Source organism: Scyliorhinus canicula, chromosome 26 (genome assembly GCF_902713615.1).
Source record: "Scyliorhinus canicula chromosome 26, sScyCan1.1, whole genome shotgun sequence".
In the NCBI taxonomy this organism is placed as follows: Eukaryota; Metazoa; Chordata; class Chondrichthyes; order Carcharhiniformes; family Scyliorhinidae; genus Scyliorhinus; species Scyliorhinus canicula.
Genome location: NC_052171.1, coordinates 6,057,871 through 6,079,245, shown reverse-complemented (window position 1 = coordinate 6,079,245; position 21,375 = coordinate 6,057,871). Strand labels below are relative to the sequence as shown.

General features: G+C 40.7%; 1 protein-coding gene and 1 long non-coding RNA gene across 6 annotated transcripts in view; one reads left to right on the top strand and one right to left on the bottom strand.

The window, feature by feature from the left end:
- The window catches only part of LOC119957461 (methylcytosine dioxygenase tet3-like), a 404,548-nt gene extending 388,039 nt beyond the window's left edge, over positions 1–16,509 (top strand). For all 4 annotated transcript variants that reach the window (XM_038785538.1, XM_038785541.1, XM_038785539.1 and 1 more), the window contains one exon: positions 5,511–16,509. In XM_038785538.1, the coding sequence (XP_038641466.1) occupies positions 5,511–7,351 (1,841 nt within the window). In that variant the 3' untranslated portion in view covers positions 7,352–16,509. The remainder of the gene's footprint in view (positions 1–5,510) is intronic.
- Positions 1–21,375, bottom strand: part of LOC119957465 — a 67,762-nt gene that overhangs the window by 22,502 nt on the left and 23,885 nt on the right. For both annotated transcript variants that reach the window (XR_005458810.1, XR_005458811.1), the window contains exons 2-3: positions 13,786–13,848; positions 6,430–6,563 (exon numbers count right to left, since the gene is read on the bottom strand). This is a non-coding gene — a long non-coding RNA (uncharacterized LOC119957465). The remainder of the gene's footprint in view (positions 1–6,429; positions 6,564–13,785; positions 13,849–21,375) is intronic.

The window sequence follows — 21,375 nt, the reverse complement described above, 5'->3', positions numbered from 1 at the left end:
TGGATCATTTACCATCCCTTACTCCAAAGATAACCACGAAAATAATACACTAAATAATCCCTCAAAATGTTCCTTCAAACCTCCAAAAGACATAACACCTTTAACAACAGAAACACATCAGGTTAAAGACATTACTATTATGAGTTTAAATCACCCAAATGATTCAGAGATAGTCTTTCATGACAGAGGTCACCGGAAATCCAGCTCCCTGCAAAACACACACACACCCAAGCTCTTTTCCTCAAAACTGAAAACAAAACACTGCAAAATGGCTGAGCTAAAAACCCAGCTCCACCCACACTCTGACATCACTTCAGTAATATGAGCTGCTCTATTTCTTAAGGTACATTGCTTAAACATCTATCTCTTAAAGGTACTCTCACATGACACAGGTCCATTTATAGGTTTGTTGACCTCAGGCAGGAATTTCCGGTCTTGGGGCGGGCATGACTAGAAAATCCCATCCACTTTGTTTTCAGCTTGAAAATTCAAAGTGTCATAAGGAAATTCAAAAAAGGAAAAGGATCAAATAAATGTCTTCAGACCATAGTCCAGAAAGAGTTATATTTTTCCTTAAACGTAAAGTGGTCTTTTTTACTTCTCTCCTTGTAGTGTACATAATCTGGTCACAACTTTTCGACAAAATAGCGGGCGCGATTCTCTGCTCCCTACGCCGGGTGGGAGAATCGCGGGAGGGCTGGGCGACTCACGACAAGCCACCCTGGCACCCCCCGCGATTCTCCCACCCCCCGCTCGGATGAATCACCGCTCGCCGTTTTCACGGCGACCGGCAATTCTCCGGCCCGGATGGGCCGAGCGGCCTGCCGCTCCCGACCAGTTCACGACAGCGGCAACCACACCTGGTCGCTGCCGTCGTGAACATGGCGCCAATTGCTCGTTTGTGGCTTGTGGGGGGCGGAGAGGGGAGTGAGCACCACGGCCGTGCTCGGGAGGGGACTGGCCCGCGATCGGTGCCCACCGATCGTTGGGCCGGCGTCACCAAGCAACACACTCTTTCCCCTCCGCCGCCCCGCAAGATCAAGCCGCCACGTCTTGCGGGGCAGCGGAGGGGAAGACGGCAACCGCGCATGCGCGGGTTGGAGCCGTCAGCCGTTGTGACGTCAGCCGCGCATGCACGGGTTGGAGCCGGCCAACCTGCGCATGCGCGTCTTACGTCACTTAGGCGCCGCCGTCGCGTCATTCTTGGCGCACAGCCTTGACGGAAACGTCAAGGCCCGGCGACTGAGATTTACGGAGCGCCACTCCTAGCCCCCTTTGGGGGGGGGGGGGGGGGTGGTGAATAGGGTGCATGGAGCGGCCTCCGAGGCCGTCGTGAAACTCGGCCGAGTTCACGACGGCCTTCCCGATTCCGCGCAGGATTGGAGAATTCCGCCCAGGGGCTTTTCACAGTAACTTCATTTGAAGCCTACTTGTGACAATAAGTGATTTTCATTTTTTCATTTCACTGCACGTTACTTAGATAAATAGCACATTTCCTTTCCAAGATTATGGGAACCCTGGAAATCTTAATTAGTCCCAACTGTTTGCAGTTAAAAGAGAGAGGGAGAAGGGTTTCCCAGCACTGCCCACCACTGGGATCGTCCAAAAGTCAGTGGACTTTTGGCTGGCCGTCACATCTTCCGCAGCAGGTCCCGCCACGGCAGTGTCAGATAATTCCGGCCTGAGACTTTGTTCAAATTTAGGTTCAAAGGGTTATCATGTCGGGGTTAGCATAAATGCTTCACAGCTCCAGGGTCCCAGGTTCGATTCCCGGCTGGGTCACTGTCTGTGTGGAGTCTGCACGTCCTCCCCCTGTGTGCGTGGGTTTCCTCCGGGTGCTCCGGTTTCCTCCCACAGTCCAAAGATGTGCGGGTTAGGTGGATTGGCCATGCTAAATTGCCCGTAGTGTCCTAATAAAAGTAAGGTTAAGGGGGGGGTTGTTGGGTTACGGGTATAGGGTGGATACGTGGGTTTGAGTAGGGTGATCATGGCTCGGCACAACATTGAGGGCCGAAGGGCCTGTTCTGTGCTGTACTGTTCTATGTTCTATGTACCTATCTTAATTCACAGACAAGATTGTACATTGTTGCCATCGTGGAACCTATTGTTTTACAATTTCCAAATAATCAATGAGTGTTGCAAGTTACTGCTACTAAAGCTGTTTCCTTTCCAGGAAAGGAAATTTGAAAAAAGTTCAAATAAACCATGTCAAGCCAAGTGTAAATTTGTTAACAGGTTTTTCAACTCAAAAATATGATTAGGAATACGATAACTCAGGACAGCACGGTGGCTGCCTCATGGCGCCGAGGTGCCAGGTTCGATCCCGGCTCTGGTTCACTGTCCGTGTGGACAGTGTGCACATTCTCCCATTCAAACATTTGCATGTGTTTCGCCTCCACAACGCAAAGATGTGCAGGCTAGATAGGTGGATTGCTCACGTTAAATTGCTCTTAATTGGAAAAAATTAATTGGATACTCAAAATGTATTTTTAAAAAGTAATACGATGACTCATGAATGAACTTAGCCATGTCAGTATGGTAATAATTTGAGAAATGTTCCTTAATTGAGATAATTTTATATTTATAGAATTAATATGCAATAAAATAATTGTACTCCAGTATAATGTTCAGAAATAAATCTTCACTAAGGAATTTACTTTAATTATTATTTCAGTCATGACATTCTTAAATGAAATCAGAATGCAGCTTTAAACAAGTCAACCCAACAATTCAATGCCGCAATTTTTAATTTTTTAAAAAATAAATTTAGATTACCCAATTACTTTTTCCAATTAAGGGGCAATTTAGCGTGGCCAATCCACCTACTCTGCACATTTTTGGGTTGTGGGAGTGAAACCCACGCAGACACGGGGAGAATGTGCAAACTCCACACGGACAGTGACCCAGAGCCGGGATCGAACCTGGGACCTCAGCGCCGTGAGGCAGCTGTGCTAACCACTAGGCCACCGTGCTGCCCTCAATGGCGCAATTTTGATCAAATTTCATTTCCATGATTATCGAGAACCTAGAAACCGTAATCAGTCCTTGTTAGCAGTTGAAAGAGACAGAGGACAGAATTTTCTGGCCTCTCTTACTTGCAGGATCTTGCTGTAACGCAGTAGTCGACTCCCCTCAGCAGATTCCCCATCAGTGGGGCAGGTGAGTCATGCAAAAGCCCAGAGACATTGTCAGGACTGGAAAATCCTGCTGGCAGCCAATGACTCACTGCATCCACCGTAGGAAAATCCTCCATGGCGAGGGGGGGGTGGGGGGGTGGGATTGGAATATCCCAGCCAGATTCTTCCTCAAATTCAGCTTCAAACCTACTAGGTGATCCTGGTCAGATGAGGGACACACAGTTTCTCATGCACAGAATGTTTAAAATATCTTTTAGGAGCCCATGAATATCATCATTCAAATGGTGAAGTCTAGGAGCAGTGAAAGTCCAAAGCGATCTAGGGGCCATGCACACAGATCGAGTCAGGTATTGAATCAAAAAGGTGAATGAAACCAGTGGTCGGCCTTTGGTACTCCTGGTGCCACTCGGACACCTGGGCACCCTGGCAGTACCACCTGGGTGTCATTCTGGCACTGCCAGGGTTCCCAGGCATCACGACCAGGATGCCAGGCTGGCAGTGCTGAGGTGTCAGGCTGATATTTTGCCCACACCTGGGATCAGGCTCATGTGCCCTGCGCGTGTTCCCCTTATAGTTGAGTTGGGGCATTGAGGAGGTCCAGGGTTGCATCTGGCAGTTGAGTGATCAGGACGCAATTATTAAATGGCATGCCAATCTCTTCCTACACTGAGGAGCTCTGCTCGCTGGAGTTCTTCAATGCAGGAAATGACGCTGAATGCAGACTCTGCGAGGGGGGGGTGCTCCCACCAGGACACGAAAAAAAAAAGTGCCATCAGAGAGTGGGGTCATTCCCGTAGACTCTTGTTTTTAGTTAGATCACGCCCTATAAATTGGCCTTATAAGATTTAATAAACACCTGAGTAAAAATAAGAAAAAAGGTTTATTTATAAACGATATATCTACATTTCCCGATAGACCGCTACTGGGTTCCTTCTGGTCGGTGCCTTACTGGCCAACCTTATATATCCTGAGTAATTGAGACACCCCACCCTTAGTGGGGGAAGCTTGTACTCTACAAGGCACGTGGAAGACAAGCATTCTCACCCGTAGGTCCCATGTGGGAGATTACATTAATTGGAAAATTAATTGAAAAGCAGACATAACCTTAAAGTGAGAGACAGGCCACTCAGTAAAGAAATACTTCTTCAAACAAATAGTGGCAGAAGTGTGGCACCCTCTCCCACAAAAAAGAACAGTATAGAATCAAAGAATCATGAAAAAGCCACAGCACGGTAGATGTGAGCTCAATAATAATTTTAGTGCCAGCAACTCTTTAAAGCTGGTTCTTTGTAGCAAGAAGTTGCAATATAAATCATGAAGAGGAAACTTAATCAAACATTTCACTGAAAATCTCATTACATGTAAAAGTTCTCAGAATGCAACATTGGGTGGAAATTTCCCATATATCAACAAAGGCTGATATCAAGCAAGAAAAGCAGCGTTGACACACAGAACAACAGTGGTTTTCTCTGCCTTACTGTTCTTGGGATTTGTCCGAAAAGCATAAATGGATGGGTCCTATGACTGAATGGCAGCAGGGTGGGTTTGATTGAGCCCACCCCGGCAACTACTTAGTCACTCAAAGATAGAGGTGCCATTATTAAAAGCCTCCTCAGTGCATAATAATTCATTTGGAACCCTGTACCGGGCGCACATAGTCACTGGGCATGACATCCACCCCACCCTCCTGGAGCGATGCGCTCATCTGGGAGTTCTGCTCGCCAGCTGCATGCCTTAGGAGACCTATCTGGTTTCATGCGATTCTGCCCTAAGGCGGACATGAATGGACTTTCTTATGGGGGGGGGGGGGGGGGGGGGGGGTGTGGTTCAGCTGCACAGGCCTGATAATGAGATGATAATGCATTCTAATTATGTTACTGATGAGCCCTGTCACTGATGGAGGAGGGAAAAATCACACCACGCATTTACATCGGCATCAAAATTTTCTGCTCCGATTGCCAAACCCACCTGACGTAAACAGGAGTTGAAAATGGCAGCAATTAATTTCTCAATGGTTGCTAATGAAAAGTGAATTTTGAATAGATCTGGGAAAAGATATTTTCACTCAAAGAGTGATAAAAGTTTGAATTAATCCACATAATCCACACAATCCAAAATGTCAGCAGTGTGATATGGAGTACAGGAGGGAAGAGCTTAATAGATCAAACGGTCTTTTCCTGCCTTGGATTTTTTTTAATGTCCTTATTTTGTGATTTTTTTTTCAAATGTTAATTTTTAAATATTAAATCTATTACATCTTATTGTGTAATCACTCCACTTGTTATATTAAACAAGTTATTTTTGACTTTAAAATATGGCTATATAGATTATAAACCATTGTAGTGCAACTTTCTTTTTCTCATGTTCCCACAGATTTGACATTGGCGACTGCTGCACCCCAACATCACATTGCAACTGCAATCAAAATTGAACCACAAGATCACTACAACTCCTACAAACACAGTGGGAATTCAGTTGTTGAGAGTTACACAGTGCTTGGTAGCTGCAGACCCTCCAACTCTTATAGCCTGGGCAATGTCTATCCTTATCATTCTTACTATGCAAGGCCAACCCTGCCTTCCATTAACAATTTTCATCCACGATATTCATTTTCTTATGGATATTATGGTTATGCAAGTAACCAATTATTTCCCACATCATTCCTTAACTATGGCAGAAATGATACAAGACCAGGGAGTTTCTCAGGAAACAGCTTTGAGAAGAAGCCTGATGTACAGGAGCTGTGTGCTACTTTCAATCTTGCCCTCAGAAATAACAGGATTGATTGCTCCGACCAGGCGACAGAGATGACACCAAAGCAGACTCATCAACCCATCTTCCAAGGAGGAACGGGATTACTTTCTCAAACATCTTTATCCACAGCATCCAATCAGTCACATCAAATACATCAAATACCTGAGGAAGTCAAAAGAGTTTCACAAAATGCAAACAATGTAAATCGATTTATCAAACAAGAGCCAGATGACTCTGCTTCCTATTCCCAATCCTGTCACGGGGTTTCAATGAATGTCCACGGAGTAAACAATACTTTTTCTGCTTTACAAATGCCATCCAACATAGCCCATCAAGGAAAATCATGGGATATGTTTAAACCAAATGGTAGTTTGATGTCAACTGGAACAGCTGGGCATGAAAAACCATGGGGCTTATTCGAGAATACCAAGTTAACTAATACAAATGTTCATGAAAAATGGAACTCAATAACATCTAACAGGAATGCAACAGGATTACCTGCAACAAATATGCAAGAAAAACCATGGAATTTACTTACAGATAACAGAGGTGCACCACCTGTGCAAAGTGCAAATCTCCAGGAAACAATATGGGATTCGTTTAAAACTGGTGAAACCATCTCACCACCCTCCATGTCATCAAATGTGAATCTCAAAGACAAATTATGGGAACCTGTGAAAATACAAAACAACTTGTCAATGATATCAGGTTCTAGCCTACAAGATAAACCATGGGATTTGTACAAAATAAGTAATAGTAAGTCTTCAGTATCCAGCATAAACCTGCATGAGAAAGTGTGGGGTGAAAATGGAACAATGTTACCCAGCACAGATATGGAAGGCAAGCAATGGGATCTTTACAAAGTAAATGAAAATAAGCCAGTATTACATAATGCAGACCTACAGGAGCAGCTCTGGGATCCTTACTGCATGAATGAAAGCATGGATGACTTGCCACCTGAGAATGTTAAAGAGGAAGAAGAGGAAGTGTGGTCTGACAGTGAACATAATTTTTTGGATGGGAACATTGGCGGGGTTGCTGTGGCACCAGCTCATGGTTCTATTTTGATTGAATGTGCCAGAAGAGAGCTTCATGCCACTACTCCATTAAAAAAACCAAACCGATGTCATCCCACACGGATATCTCTTGTGTTTTACCAGCATAAGAACTTAAATCAGCCAAACCATGGCTTAGCTCTCTGGGAAGCAAAGATGAAAATCCTTGCAGAAAGAGCAAAACAAAGGCAGGAAGAAGCAGCAAGATTAGGCTTGCCTCTGGTAAACACCAAGCTTCTTGGGAAAAAACGCAAATGGGGCAGTGCACCAACTGCAGATACTGAACATGACAAAAAGGACTATTTTCCCACACGTCAGGCAATGACCATCACAACAAACACTGTTATCACTGTGTCTTCATATGCCTATACCCAGGTAACAGGACCCTATAACCGCTGGATTTGAGATATGTACAACCTTGCGGCCATTTTACCTCACTACAGCAGCTGTTTCTGTTGCTGGTTGCGGTGCTTCCCTCTGATGAATATACTGTAGAGGGGAAATTCCACTCAAGTGCAAATCATCTCGAAAGCTGCACTCTGAGCAAAGAATTTTGATTGCAATCAAAAATTTTCTGGTTTTAGCAATCTAATTTATATATCTACATGTTTTTGAACTTATAGTTGCCCATCATACTGAGGGGTTAAAAGAAAACTTTCTATGTCAAATTAGAAAAATAGTATTTATTGTACACCTTTCGTTGTATTTGTTGTTCAAAAAATAATCATTTGTTAGAGAAGCAGCTACTACTTCAGGGCCAGGTTAATTCCGACAGATTACAACATCTCAAACTGTTGAATTATATTTGTAGGGCATCATCTGAAGCAAAACTAAAAAAAAACGAAACTGGTGCTTTAAAAAAAAGTAAGTTTACAGCACAGAGTTCATTTTTAGTCACAATAGTAAAAATCATCTACACAATTCTTAGCCCAGCAACTTAAATTTGTAAAATGTATTCCGCTGGCCTGGCTGTTGGTGCTCTAAACCTTATTAGCCTGATGTTTCGATTGAAACATTAAACACATGCACTTATATGTAAAAAATAAATCCCATTGTGCCGTTCAGAGGTAAATTATAATGGCAATTAATATCATGGTGCTCGTCCAGCTCATTGTTTTTACAATTCTCTTAACATCTCATTTCACTGAAAAAGGAAATTTACAGTGCATCTAATGTACTCGCTAAACTAGCATAACTGATAATGCTGAAATCATTTTATGACTGATCATCTAGTTGTGTTTCACTAAACATCTGATTTGTAATTGCAGTAAAACCTGTACTTTTGTCACCACAATTTTCAAATTTTCTCTCCTAGCTGTAACTGTTTGAACAAAAAATGGATCAGGAAAAGTTTTAAAATATTCCAGGACGTTGCAATTTTACACCAAAATATAGATTCCATAATTGAACTGTACTAAAAATTACCAGATATATTTCTGTGTCTACTGTCAAGCGAACTAAAATTTCCAAGCTTCAAATGTACTCAAGATACATGTTGTGCTTCACTCAAAAACTAAAGGTTTTACTATAATGACAATGCACCACCAGTCTGAAAGGTAGGCCTGTCATTATCATGCTGTCATTAGATCTGCATTCAGGTGCCTCTTAAGAGTGCTGAGATTCAAATGGCAGTCGATTTAATTTTCGTTTTATTCTTAATTTTCCACCATTGGTATAAAAACAAACAGCAGGTTGTGTATTTCACCTGCATCCTATCCTTCAATTCTAAACTGTAAATATATTAAAAACATTTTAAAGCACTTTCACCTTGATTTTAAAATGACAACTTGAAGTAGTTTATTTAACAGATAATTATTGGGAGAATTACTGTAAATAGCTGCAGAATTTTTAGCAAAATATTTCTCCACCTTCTTGCATTTTTTCCTTTAATCTTCCAAAACTATGTTTTAGAGATTAATAATGTATAATGATATGGTTAGTCTGTTGGTTCTTGAATTCTACTCACGTTCTGATACTGATAAAGCCCAAAAGTAAATTCGGAATTACTTTTTGGGATCGTTGAAATACTTGTTTTTGATTGAAATAGCCCATTGGTATGAAGTACCAGTTATTTTGCCACACTGAAGCAAGCACAGTGCTGTTAAATTTGATAGATAAATCACAATTTATACCCTCTTAAAGTAGGCAATCACCAATCCAACCTGTAGTATTTCTGAAGTAGATGTAGAAATAGGGGAGTGGTTTATGATCCAGGCTTACTGTACTCAACAATTGTTCTATATTGAAACCAATAGGTGTTTACCCAGTTTCACAGTTTAAAATGCATGTTATGTTTAATCTCCTGAGTTTTTAAAATGGGGTATTGAATTACTTGCATGAAAATAGATCTACTGATTTTGTACAAATGCTTAATATTTTGACCAAATTTCCTCCACTGAGCTTGTGTTCAGCTTTGAGGAAATCACTGTACAGTTTAAAAATGGCATTTTTATTTTTTTATTCCAACAACAGTATACCTGTACATCTAATGTAGTGTTTCACATACAACAGAAAGGACTGTGATTTTAAATAAAATGGTCAATTGTGTCCATCACAAGAAAAGCAAATTTAATCTTAAAAATTATAAGTCTCAAAAGAAAATATAATTGACAAGGACATTTTATAAGGCATATTGACCGCCACAAAACAAACTGTAAATATTCTAATTTTGGTTGGTTCTATTCAAATGAATTCATGTGCCTTCCTTGATTATTTTGTGTCAAATGTCCAAAACCAACAAACCACCCAGAGGATATAATTTAAGCCTTACACCCGTCCCACTACAAAGTTCAAAATAAGTCTCAAATTGTACAAACAAGTCACCAGTCCATAATATTAACTGGATACCATATTTCCCAGTCTATCTAATCAAATATTTACAATATAAACTAAGTTTGGATTCCACACAATTTAAGAAATTGATTAGTAGTATGTTACAGTGTACATGTCATAGATGCCATTCTTAAACTAGAAGAACAATACCTCAGATTTCAACATGTTAAATAATTGAGTATTGAGTATATTTTCTGAACAGATTTCTGAATAGATTAATCCTTTGAGGACTATATTAATATTTACAATATTAATAAAAGAATTTCAAAAAAAATTCAGGCAATAACAGTGATATTAGAACATCAATCAAAACTTATTTTGTAGCACTTTGGTGGTATGGATTATTGAAAGATTACATTATCCCATTCAAGGAATTGCTCCTGCTTCAGAAAATTGAATAACCAAAATATCAACTTTTTGCCATTTTTTCATTAGTTTGTCGCAAAATGTAATTACTATGTTTCACTAAACTGTGTTTGAGCTGAGTGCTTTGACAAAACAGGATTGATCTTGCCAACCATCCTCCAGATGCACACAATCCTGCAGGTAAAATGTTCCTGTCCACATAGGAATCCTAATGTGAACTGAGGATGAGAGTCAAATTTTTTTTTAAAGTTCAAGTTCAAAATATATGATCCTCAATTGACAGTCTAATGCTCTACCATTGTAGTACAAAACTCGATTCATCCTGTATAATTTTCTCCCCTCATAATCTTAAAAAACAGTTCAGCCAGGTACAAAGAAAATGTAGTACTCAAAGGATTAACTGAATTGGTATTACACTCTTGCATGCCATGTTGCAGCAATATTTCAATAATAATGTGGATTCCTTCCCTTACCCTCAACACACTCAGGCCAATCTTTGAAGATTAAGTTTATTAGGTTTTTATTTCCCTTATTACTGAAAGTGCAGTATAAAAGCTCTCCTGAGCAACAGGTAATTCTAATTCCTGAAACTAACCCTCAGGAATTATTTCTGTATGTGCAAACACTAAAGGGTGCTAAAATAAATAACTAAATGTGAAATACCAGCAATTTGTACTCACTGTAAGAGCCTGACATAACTTGAATTATATGCAGGGTAGCTTTTCTTACTGTTTCATAACTTAACGTGGCTAAAGACCACCAACATGCTACTTGTATTTGCTGGTTAAATTTAAAGACGTTATTTCCAAATCTCAAATGATCTGAGTTGGGCAAATTTGTCAAAGATGAACATAAATGCCACTGAAAAAATGTCCATGCAAATACTACATTAGCTGTTGCACAAGGCAAAATTGAAAACTGCTGATTAAAATCCATTGTACTGTGAAAATTTAAATTTCTTGAGGGGAAAAAAGCAGAGATTGAAATTTGGCCTTGAGCCTCAATTTTCCATCAGCAAATAGCAGTAATACGTAAATTGTTGAATTAGAACTTGAAACTAAATTGCTTGTAGCACAGCTTTTAAATTCTGTAAAACAACATATCCCTTTTCAAAATTATGTTAAATAGAATGTTGAAAACTCAAAATATATGCTAAATTAAATAAACCAATCAGAATTAAGTAAGATCAAATTAAAATAGATGTTCCTTGTGTTTAAGGGGAATGTTTTTCAAATAAAAGCTTTCACCAACCTTGTTTATTTATGTTTCAGCGTAGAACATAAATCACATTAAAATGCATCATTACATCACTTGCACATGATTTTGTTGTCACACGAATTATGTACTGTTCTTTTGCCTCTCCAGACAATAAAATGTTCATCACAAACATATTTTCATTTAGAAAATAAATACCAAATCTTTAGACCCAATCTCATGTCAGCCCCTGAAGTACAAGAATAGGTCAGATTTAAACCTGTTGGACTAAATCACTTATGTCGAACCTCATATATTAGGAAAATGACATTGGATTCTCAAACCTTTGATTTATGAATTATGCAAGCTAACATTTGCTAATCATGGAATGCTGATTACCAACATTGAAAATCCACTACTATCAGCTCACCGGATAGTGTGGCATTGAACTTGAGCCCTGGTGCTATTTAATGAGTAATGTTCCTCACACAAATCTGGAAGCATCTTGAATGTTAAACCTTGCAACGTTGTCCACAGACATTCAAAAGCAGCTAGGCAGAAACAAGCACAACATCAACTGCATTATGTTTTCTGCCATTGCCTGGCATAATTCAATGAAACAGATTTTGAGATTTGCAATCATTTATAATGTGACCTGCTGAAAGGTGCTAAAATATTCTTCAATAAAATGCTACAGCTTAAATTAAGTTGGTGTTCAATGTCACTTTCATACATATTTAGAAAATTAAAAATTTGATTCTGAATTAAAAGTATTTTCAATATTGCAACATAACTATCTTGTCAGAAAGAACAGAAAATCCATAAGAAATCCTTTACTTTACAGCCTCAATTTAGTTGAAGCAAATTTTATTGCACAGCTTTAGTAGACATGTATCTATAGTATGTATGCAAATATTGTTTTCAGTGTAGACACAGCGCACTCAATTAGGTGCATAGACATACAATGTTAACACATAGTTAAATTGAAGTTTCTTGTATAAAAATGTGACATCTAAGGATGTTAAATGTGTGTATTTTTGGTGCAACATTCTTTTGGTAAAATGATTTAAGGCAGCTCAGCTTCACATGGCCTTTCTGGTTTCTTCAATTACAAAAATGTTAGCTTTTGTTACCCATTTTGCAGCAACATGCTCGCATTGCCTGTGCTCAAATGTTGGCATAAATTTATGCTTTTTCCATGTGGCTTTAATTTGTATATCAGTATTTGTAAATATGAAGTATGTTTTAAACTTCTTCCAAATTGCTTTTATATTTTCTTTTGTTTTTATTTGAGGTGCTATTCAATTTGTCCAGTCAGGTGTTTCTCCTCCCCCTTTTTTAATAAATGTTTGTGTTTTGGTTGTACAGAAATATGGATTCTGTTTGGTGACTTCCTTGTCCTAAAGCCCAGGAATATATGTTTTTCCTACATTCCTTAAATAACTTCTAACATTAGTGAAATCTTGTAGTTGAGATGCAAATGAGCATGGCTTTCAAAAAATCTGAATTGATTAAAATGTTTTTTTTAATTTTCCAATATTAGGGCATGCTTTCTTCACTTTGCTAACTAGAATTATAACTCAGTGCTTTTCTGGCAAGATACATTTCTTTTTAAAAAATTATGGGCAATGGGTTATACTTTTCAATGGGTAGATAGATAAATAACATTAAATATAAACTCTGTGGCATTCCCACAGATACTAAACTTTAAAGATTCACGGGTAAAATCTTCCATCTTCGCTGCATGAGAGCCATTCTTATCATTGACTTCAGAACATTTATCATATTGTTTAGATACTGTAAGAGCAAGATTCTTGCCTGGAATAACAAAAGACCTGGTTGAAAGCAGGGGCAGGTTGCCTCCTTGTAGGGAGCAGCAGATGGGTGTTTGTAAAGTCTTTCATTCTTCCATTTATCTTATACATTATTAGAGAAAATGTTCTGAAATTGCTGAAATGTAGCAACAAAATGCACACTCAGTACATTCTTGCAATTTCGATTGTCTGCTGCAACCCCTGAAGATCAAATGACAATTAACAAAATTACATCAGATTTCAAATGGAGGTATCTTGAGCAGGAAGGTATCCTAAGAAAGTAGCACAATTGAGATGTTTTAAATATCATGAGAAACTGGTTTGTTCTGTTTGTCACTGGTAGGTTCATTACAGAAGTGGACCAAGCTGTACTCATTCAGTTCAAACTTCATTTTGCCTGTCCAGAAAAAGCTTTGAACATATGCGGTCACATGCACACACACAGTTTAACTTCTGACAGTAAGAATTTAAATGTTTAGTCACAGTTGATGGGAGCATCTGCATTTTCTAAGCATTTAAATTTAATTCAGGAAGGTTTATAAATACTCAGTTAGGCCAAGGGACCTTTGAGCACTTTTTAACACAATTTAACACACCAGAGTTTAATGGTGTCAAACATAAGCATGAGACAACCTTCTATTGAAGTTTCATTCTTCTTTCTGAAGTCATTTCAGGGTCTGACTCCATTGCAACTTTCTGAAAAACAAAAACCGTTTCATGATAACACTTTCAGTACTCTTTAAACACATCAAAACACTGCAATTGTGTTACTTCTTTCTTTCCTTTGGTTAGCTTTGGAGTCGTATGCAGTGATTCTTAGAATGCTGACTTTATAATTCATAAAGAAAGCATGTTATTTCACAAAGTGCACATAACAGAAAGGTTCTTTCTCTATTATTGAAGAATGCATAAACAATTTACACTATCAAATGCTCTGGTCAACTATGAGTGTTACAACATGCAGTTAGTGTACATAATTTTATTTTTATTTGTGGAAATTGTAACTTCCCAGTGACTTGCCAATATTCAGAGATTGCCTCAGATTCATGCTGCATGTAAGTCAGCAAATACACCTTTTTGATGTAAAAATATGCTATTAATCATGTTACCGGTAGAAGGGAATTGCAAGGGTTGCTGTTGCAGTAAGATACTGTGTTGTACACTTTGTATATTATTGTACAGAGAAAATTACTCTGTTTTTGTTATAGTGATTGGGCTTATATATCTTTTATAATTTATCTGTGTACTGACAAGGATACCTACAGGGTGGAAAAAAATATCAAAAATCTGGAATGAATTTTTGTCAACAATTGATGGTTAATAACAAGCAAACTAGAATGGGGTTCCACATTCCTCGTTAAAAGAAAAGTAGTAAAAATACTTAAACTGAATTTCAATTTAAAATGTTATGAACTAGTTCATATAAACAGTATATTTGACCAAACACCTATACTTGTACAGTTGTAGTTTTAAAGAGAGGATCTTCCATTTTATCTGAAAGGCATATTTCAATCAAAACTCAAATATCCATGAAATATTTTTTAATATACAAATTTAAATAAAGTTTACAAAATGAGAAATGTAGCTTCAATTGACCTCAACAAATGAACAAGCATCGCATTTCATGACCACGTGTCAGTCCCTAAGACTAAATTTCTATACCCGATTCCAATTCTGTTTCTGTAAACTGCATATTTTAGTTCTGGATTATAATTGTCAGTTAAATCTTTCTGATTCGTCCAAGGCTAGTCGATAATCACACCTCTATGTTCATGACAGAACATGGTTTATTTCTGGATAGATAATTTGGCTTCTACCTGTCCATGGGAACATGGAAAATACAGGCTTAAAGAAAGCAGCACTGCTACTTGAATACATCTTCACTTTGCAGGTGTGTTATTTTATACACACCATCAGAATGCTTTTTTTCTTTTACGTGGGACTTATATGTGAAGCATGGATGGGCACTTTGTACCCATTGTTTTCCTCTAGCCCTGTGATCAAAATCAGTCTTCGTAAAACAAGACTGAGTGACAACGAGGGTTTTGGGCTTGAGCCTTGGCCTTGGTCTGAGATAAATGTATTTTAAATCTTCTCAGCGAAAATGTTTCAAGCACCTGAAATGTCCAATATAACTGAAACATTGTTCTCATGATCTGAAACCTTGTCATGTGTTTACTATGTATTGTCTGACACAGCAAAGCTGTAAAACAGTTCCAATGTGCAGATCTGATTTTTGCTTCATGCCAATTAAATGGAAGATAACTCTTGAAAACTAGACTGTTTTTCTCAAGCTCACCTGCAGTTAGCTGTAAATAATTAAAATTAAGAACGCTGCAGTTTAATTTTTTTTGGCACAACCACTGGCTGTAAATCTTGCAAAATCTAAACAAAATCACTTTGATGTGCTTGAATTGAAATCTATATTTAAAAAAGGTGCAAACATGTTCAGTTTTATTTGTTTTCGTTTATATATTTTTAAAAAATCATGCTATTCATGTCCCAAACTAATTTACCCAACTGCCTAAAAAGAAAAATCACAAAATATAGTGTGGCCTAATTTCAGTTTTCTTTCCACTCTGACATCAGGGATACTTTTAACTGTGATGTATCGGTATGCCATTTTTGCTTATTTTATCATACATCTTTCAGGGATTTTATTTTGGGCTTAGAATACTTCTATCCATGTTGTAAGTGTAACAAATAAGCTTATTCTGTTGCTTTGGTTCACAAAAAAAACTTTGTATATTATGTCAAAGCTGTAGTGTATAATGTTTTAAAAGCCGATGTCTTTTTTTATTATTTTGTAATGTATTTAAGGAATTAGGGGTGAGAAAAGAGGGATCATGAAAGAATAAAACAATAGGAAAATATTGTTCAAATTTGTTTTTTGTATTCAATTTTTGACTATAAAAATGTTATACATACTGTGTAACAAGTTCCTCAGACACAAGAGGTTAACTTGTAACCCATACTTGAAACTTTCTTCTTTGTTAATTGTCAGTGTCCGCTACTTGAAGTTTGCAGTTTGATGGATGAAAAGTAGCATTAAAAATCCAGATGGAATAGGATCATTGTGTACCTTACTGCAGATATTAGTACAGTAAATATTTTGCTGAAAGTTTTATTTTGGGTTGATTTATTCTTTAATTTTCTTTTTTTTCCTCAATGGTCTTATTCAGTAGTCCATAATTGTATTGTTACGGCTCTGATTCAAGGCTAGGATTCCTTCTGATTTTATTGTATTGTACACCAAAAGGTTGTTTGCAAGAACTTCCTTGTAAATGTATTCTTCCTGATCATTTTGAAATATTGTGGGTGTTTTAATAAATTTTATATTTATTTTTTGCACTCAAAGCACTGGCTTTTGTTCCCATTTGTGAGACTCATAATTGTGTTAAAATGCTGAGGCAAGACCACAATTATTATTTGACATGGCATTGCTTGATACTGACCAATATATTCTTAGCATTTGAAAATGTCTCATTTCAGGATTTCCATGCAATAATACGGATTATTTTCTTAAACATGTCAAATAATTTAATTCTTTATTGAATACTTTCATGTCAGTGCTCTTCCCCTCCCCTTTCCAATCTGGGGAGGCCTTCCGGCCTTGAGCATCATTAATTCCTTTTTTCAACTCACTCTCTGAGGCTAGTGACCTCCTATGCTCCTCATAAATGGTGGTACTACTGAGGCTTCGGAGAAAACATAAAAATGCAGACGGATCTGGGTGGCCGCGTACAGGAATCGCAAAATGTTAGTACGTAGGTACAATAGGTAATTCGGGAAGCTATTATGGATTATTGTGAGGGGAATTGAATACAAAATTAGGGAGGTTATGCTCTAGTTACACAGGGCATTGGTGATACCACATTGGAGTACTGTGTACAGTATTGGCCTCCATATTTAAGGAAAGAATATAAATGCATTGCGAGCAGTTAAAAGAATGTTTACCAGACGGATACCTGGAATGGACTTATTGTCTTATGAGGAAAGACTGGGCAGGTTTGACTTGTATCCATTGGAGTTTAGAAGGTTAATAGGCAACTTGAGAAGATCCTGAAGGGGCTTGACAGGGTGGACATGGAAAGGATGTTTCCTCTTGTGGGAGAGTCTAGAACTAAAGATCACTGTTTAAAAGTAAGGGGCCGTGCATTTAAGACAAAGATGAGGAAAAATAAACTTCTCTGAGGGTCGTAAATCTGTGGAACACTCGTCCTCGGACGATGGTGAAGGCAATATTTTTTAATTTTTTGAGGCAAAGGAAGATAATGGGGCTATTCAGTGGACTCAAGTTAAAGTCCGCTGAACAGCACATTTAACTGGATGTTTCTCAGCGGCTGCAGCGCCAAGAAACATCCCGCTATCCAACGGCACTTTGCCATTTTGACCTTGGCTTCAGGAAGCATCTCGCCGCCAAGGCCACATTTAAGAGAGCTGGTGATCTTGTCTGACAGTCCTAATCTTTCCACACCCCTACCCCCCCACACACTTTTCATGCCATCCCCCCCCCCCCCCCCCCCCCCCCCCATCACTCCCCAATCTTGGGCAGGGCACCAGGAATCCCTCCACCCCCAATAAACCTTGAAAACCCCATCCGGATCCTGTGTACACTCAGTGCCAGCCTGGCAATGCCACCTGGGCACTGCCAGTGTGCCAAACTGGCAGTGCCCAGGTGCCGGGGGAGTGCTAGGTTGCCACCCTACCCCAACCACCCTGGGGTCTCCAGTAGCCTGGGAGACCCCCTGAAGTGCAGTTATGACTGGTCCACGATTGTGTACTAAATGGCGAGGTCTCCTGGTGAATCCCGGGCAGCGGGTGAATCTGGCATCCAGGTATTTACATGATCCGTTAGACTTACTAAATATTCAGATCCAGATCCTGTCCAGCGAGGGCAGGAGCTAGATCACACCAGATGTAGCGAGTCAGGTGACTCGCATGAGTTTTCATGCCTGGCGTAGAGCCCAATTTGGGGCTCGCACACGATTGTGCCCGGTTCCGAACTGGATGCAAGGTAGTTGTTGAATCGTGCCCAAATTCACGATAAGCAAGGTTATTGGTGGGGGAGTGAAATTTGGGTTATCATCCTCCCAAACCCCCGCCAGCGGTATCGATGGCAGGCGTGGGAGGAGAATTCAGCATGGCCACTGAAATAGGTTGCACGTCAGAGTGAACTTACAGCAGGGTCTTCCACTGGTGCCCACTAAGACAGGTCAGAAAACTACCAAAGGCCAGTGTGAACTTCATTTGCATCCTGGGATGCAGATGAAAGCTCGAGCCCCCACACCAGATTCTTTGCGATGCCGGTGGCAAAACACACCAGCATGAAACATGTTTGCAACAACGTGGCATGCTGATATCGGGACACCTGAACATCACCTGGAACTCCTTCTGCACTTTGGGATGAAAGCAGCCCACAACCCTGGATCCTGAAAAACCACAGCAGTGGGTCACGAGTACATCTGCAGGTGGATCTTCCAGATTCAACATTACCATCTGCGGCCATGACCAGCAGGACCACGACGCCAACCTCCACCGTTTTCTCCAGACGGCCCAAAAATTAAACCTTACATATAACAAGGAGAAATGCGTGTTCCACACAAACAGACTAGCCATCCTCGGCTACGTCGTGGGGAACGGAGTCCTGGGCCCAGACCCGGACCTCTTAGAACGCCCCCTCCCCCATGGCCCCAAGGCCCTCAAACTGTGCTTGGGGCTCTTTTCGTACTACGCCCAATGGGTCCCCCAATATGCGGACAAAGCCCGCCCACTCTTCAAGGCCACACTATTTCCCCTGTCTGCTGAGGCCCGCCAACCCTTCAGCTGCATCAGGGACGACATCGCCAAAGCAGCCATGTGGGCGGTGGATGAATCCACTCCCTTTCAGGTTGAGAGCGACGCCTCAGAGGTAGCTCTAGCAGCCACTTTAAATCAAACAGGGCGGCCCATTGCATTTTTCTCACGTACCCTATCCGCTTCAGAACTCCGACACCCCTCAGTCGAGAAGGAAGCACAAGCCATTGTGGAGGCTATTCATTACTGGAGGCACTACCTTCCAGGTAGGAAGTTCACCCTCATTACCGACCAACGGTCGGTCGCCTTCATGTTCGACAACTCGCAAAGGGGCAAAATTAAAAATGACAAAATTCTTCGGTGGAGGATTGAACTCTCCACCTACAATTACGATATCAAATATCGACCTGGGAAGCTCAACGAGCCCTCGGATGCCCTATCCCGCGGGACATGCGCCAGCGTGCAAATCCGCCGCCTAAAAGCCATCCACGATGACCTCTGCCACCCGGGGGTCACCCGGCTCGCCCACTACATCAGAGCCTGAAACCTGCCTTTCTCCAACGAGGAGGTAAAAGCGGTCACCAGGGACTGCCCGATCTGTGCGGAATGCAAACCGCACTTCTATAGACCAGACAGGGCCCACCTGGTCAAGGCTTCTAGGCCCTTTGAACGCATTGCGATCGATTTCAAAGGGCCACTCCCCTCCTCTAACAAAAACATTTACTTCCTTAACATTATTGACGAGTTCTCCCGATTCCCCTTCGCCATCCCATGCCCCGATATGACCTCACACACAGTCATTAGGGCCCTGCATAGTATCTTCACCCTGTTCGGTTTCCCCAGCTACGTGCACAGCGACCGGGGTGCATCCTTTATGAGTGACGAGCTGCGTCAGTACCTGCTCGACAAGGGCATCGCCTCGAGCAGGACTACCAGCTACAACCCCAGGGGGAACGGACAGGTGGAGAGGGAGAACGCGACGTTCTGGAAGACCATCCTACTGACCCTCAGGTCCAGGAAGCTCCAAGTTTCCCAATGGCAGGAAGTCCTCCCTACTCCACGCAATTAGATCCCTCCTGTGTACAGCTACCAACCAAACCCCCCACGAGCAGCTCTTCATTTTTTCCAGGGGCACTACCACAGGGGTCTCACTTCCGGCGTGGCTGAGGACGCCAGGCCCGGTTCTCCTAAGGAAGCACGTCAGGGCGCACAAGACCGACCCCATTGTTGAAAAGGTGCGCCTGCTTCATTCCAACCCACAGTACGCATTTGTTGAGTTCCCAGATGGTCGCACACAACCCAGACCCTTTACATTATCGCATAAAGGGAATTTAAAGGGTCTGTGCACTGAAACAAATGGTCCAGGCCCATCAAAAGTAAATTGGAGGGAATGTTGGGGCAAGTAATATTTCCACCACGCACGTGGCAAGCAAAGACCATCTTTAACACAGCGAGTCAACTAACCTCCACTTGACAAGTCCATGGCATAAGTATTATTGAATACCTCACCATCAACATTGTGTGTGTCACTACTGAACAAAAAATGTATGTGGACCAGCCATATGCAACCTGTGGACGAAGGGGCAACTGAGCTGGGTATTCTGAGGTTCTTGGCTCACAACTTGATCACACCCTCTCCCAGCCAAATCCTTTCCACTGCCTACAAGACACAAGTGTCATAGAATATTTTCCACTTGCCTGCTTTAGAAAAGCTCCAACGATACACAAGAAACTTGACACCGTGAAGCGCAAAGCAGCCTGCTTGTGTACCATTTTTAAGTGTTCATTCCTTCCCCAATTGGTGCAATGTTGCTGCAGTGTGTACTCTCCATGATGCACTGTAACAAGGTGCAAAGGGTTTTCTCGACAGCACGTCTAAAACTAGCAACTACAACCACTTAGAAAGACAAGGACAATAGGCACAAGGAAAACTAACATTTCCAAGCATCCCTCCAAGTCACACAATAAGCTGACTTGGAAATTATGGACTCATACAATAACACATCAAGCCTGTATTGACTTTTTGGAAGAGCAATTCAGTCCCTATCCCCAGCTTATTCTCCATAAACCCACAAATATTTCTATTTCAAGAGTTTATTCAATTCCCTGTGAAGGCAAATTCAAAAATACTGCAAATGCTGAAATATGAAATACAAACAGAAAATGCTGGAAGTACCGGTACCACCTGTGGAATGAGAACAGAGCTAATGGGCGTGATTCAGCGAGCCTGTTGCCACCGGCGGTGATCCAGGCGAGAGCCCTAAATTTGGTTCTGCGCTGGGCGCCAGGCCGATTTCTACTCATCTGACTCGTTCCACCCGGCACGATTTTGATCGTGTCTCAGAAGCTTGTATATTTAAATGAGATCATTCTTCTAAACTTCAGAGAATATAGAGCTAATTTACGCATGGGGGAGATGTCACAGAT